Source organism: Zea mays, chromosome 3 (assembly GCF_902167145.1).
Source record: "Zea mays cultivar B73 chromosome 3, Zm-B73-REFERENCE-NAM-5.0, whole genome shotgun sequence".
NCBI classification, from domain to species: domain Eukaryota; kingdom Viridiplantae; phylum Streptophyta; class Magnoliopsida; order Poales; family Poaceae; genus Zea; species Zea mays.
In genome coordinates, this window is record NC_050098.1 from 221,779,309 (window position 1) to 221,782,049 (window position 2,741).

Here is a 2,741-nt window from a genome sequence, read left to right on the forward strand (position 1 = left end):
GACAAAACGTTTGATTATTACCGGCGGAACGTTCGGTTATTACTAAAGAAACGTTCACTTATTATCGACGAAATGTTCGTTTATTACTGACAAAATATTCATAATGACGAAACATTTGATTATTACTTGATGAAATATTTAGTTATTATTGACGAAGTGTTTGGTTATTATTGACGAACGTTTGGTTATTACTGAGTGGATGTATGCAAAAAAAAGAAAAAATATGCATGGAGTTATTGGATCCCAAAAAAAGAAAAAACCTAAATGCACATGCGAGTTGTGCAGCACCAAAAAAAAGAAAAAAAAAAGGGGTGCGTCACATGGACGGGATGGGAGCAAGACTGTGCGAGGTCTGGAGAAAGCTATGTTTAAGCGTCTTCCCCACATAATATGCAGAGAGGCTATGACTCAAATCTGGGACCTTCTAGTTGCAGAAAAATAATTATAATAGTAGCCTCCCGAATAAGTGAATAATAATAATAGTTTTTAAAAATTGAATTATGCTAGTAATCCAAATAACTCGAAATATATATTGCACCAGAGCCTCTACAGATAGCTTATTCATATAATAGAATCTCTACTATAGGGGCTAGCTGTAGTAAAATACTGAGAAACATTCGTTGTTTGGGTATAAAACATAAAAACAATACGTAATCCAGGGGATAAAACAATTCGTTGAACATGGAAGTAAGTTCCGTATTGGCAGCGGAGCTCGAAGAGATAGATAGCTGATAGCATCATCGACGGGGAGAGCCGGGTGATTGTTGCTTAAGCGCCAATCGTCGCCTCCGTCTCGCCGGGTGCGCGCACCGAGGCAAAGCCGTCCCCTCCGGCGGCAGTGGCGAGGGGGATGAGGCCCTTCTCCTGGCAAGTCCGGATGGCGGCGTCGAACATGTCCTCCAGCGTCTTGTACCTGAAGGTGAACCCGAGGTCCTGGAGCTTCTTGGACGAGAAGCGCACCGGCTGGAGGTCGTCCTGGATCCCGGGGAACCTCTGCGGGACGTCGTACTCGGGGTACCTATCCCTGAGCATGGCGGCGAGGCCGTGGATGGTGACGTCGTGCGAGGAGCAGACGTAGCGCCCGGCCGCGGCCGGGTTCTCGAAGAGGAAGATCTCGGCGTCGCAGAGGTCGTCGAGGTGGATGAGCTGCACCTGCTTGAGGATCGAGTAGTGGGGCGCGTTCCCCGTGATGAGCGCCAGCGCGGTGATGAGGCTGGGCGGCATGGACGCGCTGATGAACGGGCCGACCACGAGCGTCGGGATGATGGTGACCAGGTCCAGGCCGTGCTCCGCCGCGTACGCCAGGGCCGCCTTCTCCGCCAGGGTTTTAGACACGAAGTACATCTGCAGGGGGGTGGACATAAATAAAAGGTGTCGTCAGCGCGGTCGCCATGTGCCGCAGCCGCAGGCAGGGCTGATGGTGACCAAACACTGTCGTCGTCGAAGTTCAGTTGAATTGATGAGGCGCAGGGCTGACAAGTGGCTGCGTACGTACCCATCCGGTCATCTTGACGCGACGGCAGAAGTCGACGTCGGTCCAGCTTTCCTCGTCGTAGACGGGCCTCTGCCGCTCCTCCAGGTTGACCGTCCCGGCGGAGGAAGTGAAGACGATGCGCCGCACGGTGCCGGCCTCCTTGCATGCCCGCATGATGCTTATCATCCCTTCCACCGTCGGCTTGATTACCTCATTCTGCAATGGAAACCATACGTATGTAGTATATGTGTGCAGTGCATGTGCAGTGAAGACGTAGAGATCGAGAGACTAATTAATTGTGCAGCCAGAGCTAGAGACTGATCTACCTCAGGGTCTTTGGACAGGAAGTCCATGGGCGTGGCGACGTGGAAGACGCCGGTGCAGCCCCTGATGGCGTCGTGGAAGCTGCCTTCCTCCGCCAGGTCGGCTTTCCATATGGACAGGCGCTCCGTTGCTCCGGGAAGGTCCATCAATGGCTTCGTCTTCCCAACGTTCGCTGCAGGACGATCAGGACACGGCATATATACACGGAGCGAATCAGAGTTTGGCTGCAGGAGGAGGACGTACGCAGGACGATCGAGACAAACTCACCGGGATCGCGCACGGTCGCCCGGACGGTGTAGCCGGCCTGGAGGAGCTTCATGACGAGCCAGGAGCCGACGAAGCCCGACGCCCCCGTGACCAGCACCTTCCCTTTCTCGCTCGCACCGGCACCTCCCTCCATTATCGCCTCCCGCGTTTTTTTCTCCGAGAGCGAGCTCTTGCGCAGGACTGAGTGAGCAGACACTTGCTTTGCTTCTTTAGCTGCTGCTCCAGTTCCGATCGACGACGGTGTGATATATAATGCCGCAACAGCGCGAGTGTTTAAGGTTGGTAGGTACACTGACCCGCGCGATTGAGCGCATCCTCCATTCAACACCACACGCTGCACCTACCGGCATATCTCTGCGCGCGTTTTTTTTTTTTTTGACAAACCAAGCTGGGCCCGGGCCGTAGAGCCCGTTTGGACACATCTAGCTGGAGCTCCTCCTATACTCCTCTCCAACTCCAAACTCCCACTCGAACAGCCAGCAGTACTCAGTGCTCTCAAGGTACGCAGGCAGAAAAACCAGACATAGAGTTCTATTATTATACTAACCACATAGAAATTAAAGAAAAATGACACCAACACCAAACCCTTCAACCTGTCTTCCCACGTTCAGAAACGTATTGTCTCGAGCAGCAGACATGGACAGCCATCAAAGCCGATCTTGCCATTTGTGATTCA

General features: G+C 52.4%; 1 protein-coding gene across 1 annotated transcript; it reads right to left on the minus strand.

Moving 5' to 3' along the window:
* Positions 1-488: 488 nt before the first annotated feature.
* On the minus strand, positions 489-2,265 carry A1 (Dihydroflavonol 4-reductase). The gene is made up of 4 exons (NM_001158995.2): positions 2,066-2,265; positions 1,801-1,970; positions 1,496-1,690; positions 489-1,344 (listed from the first exon to the last, which is right to left on the minus strand). The coding sequence occupies exons 1-4, from the start codon at positions 2,196-2,198 to the stop codon at positions 769-771; spliced, it is 1,074 nt and encodes a 357-aa protein (NP_001152467.2). The 5' UTR covers positions 2,199-2,265; the 3' UTR covers positions 489-768.
* Between the last annotated feature and the right edge of the window lie 476 nt (positions 2,266-2,741).

Coding starts and splice junctions, on each gene's coding strand:
- A1 (NM_001158995.2), bottom strand. CDS start 2,198: ATGGAGGGAGGTGCCGGTGCGAGCGAGAAAGGGAAGGTGCTGGTCACG. Junction 1,691..1,800: donor TCCTGTCCAAAGACCCTGAG/GTAGATCAGTCT, acceptor TTTCCATTGCAG/AATGAGGTAATCAAGCCGAC. Junction 1,345..1,495: donor GCGTCAAGATGACCGGATGG/GTACGTACGCAG, acceptor ACCCCCCTGCAG/ATGTACTTCGTGTCTAAAAC.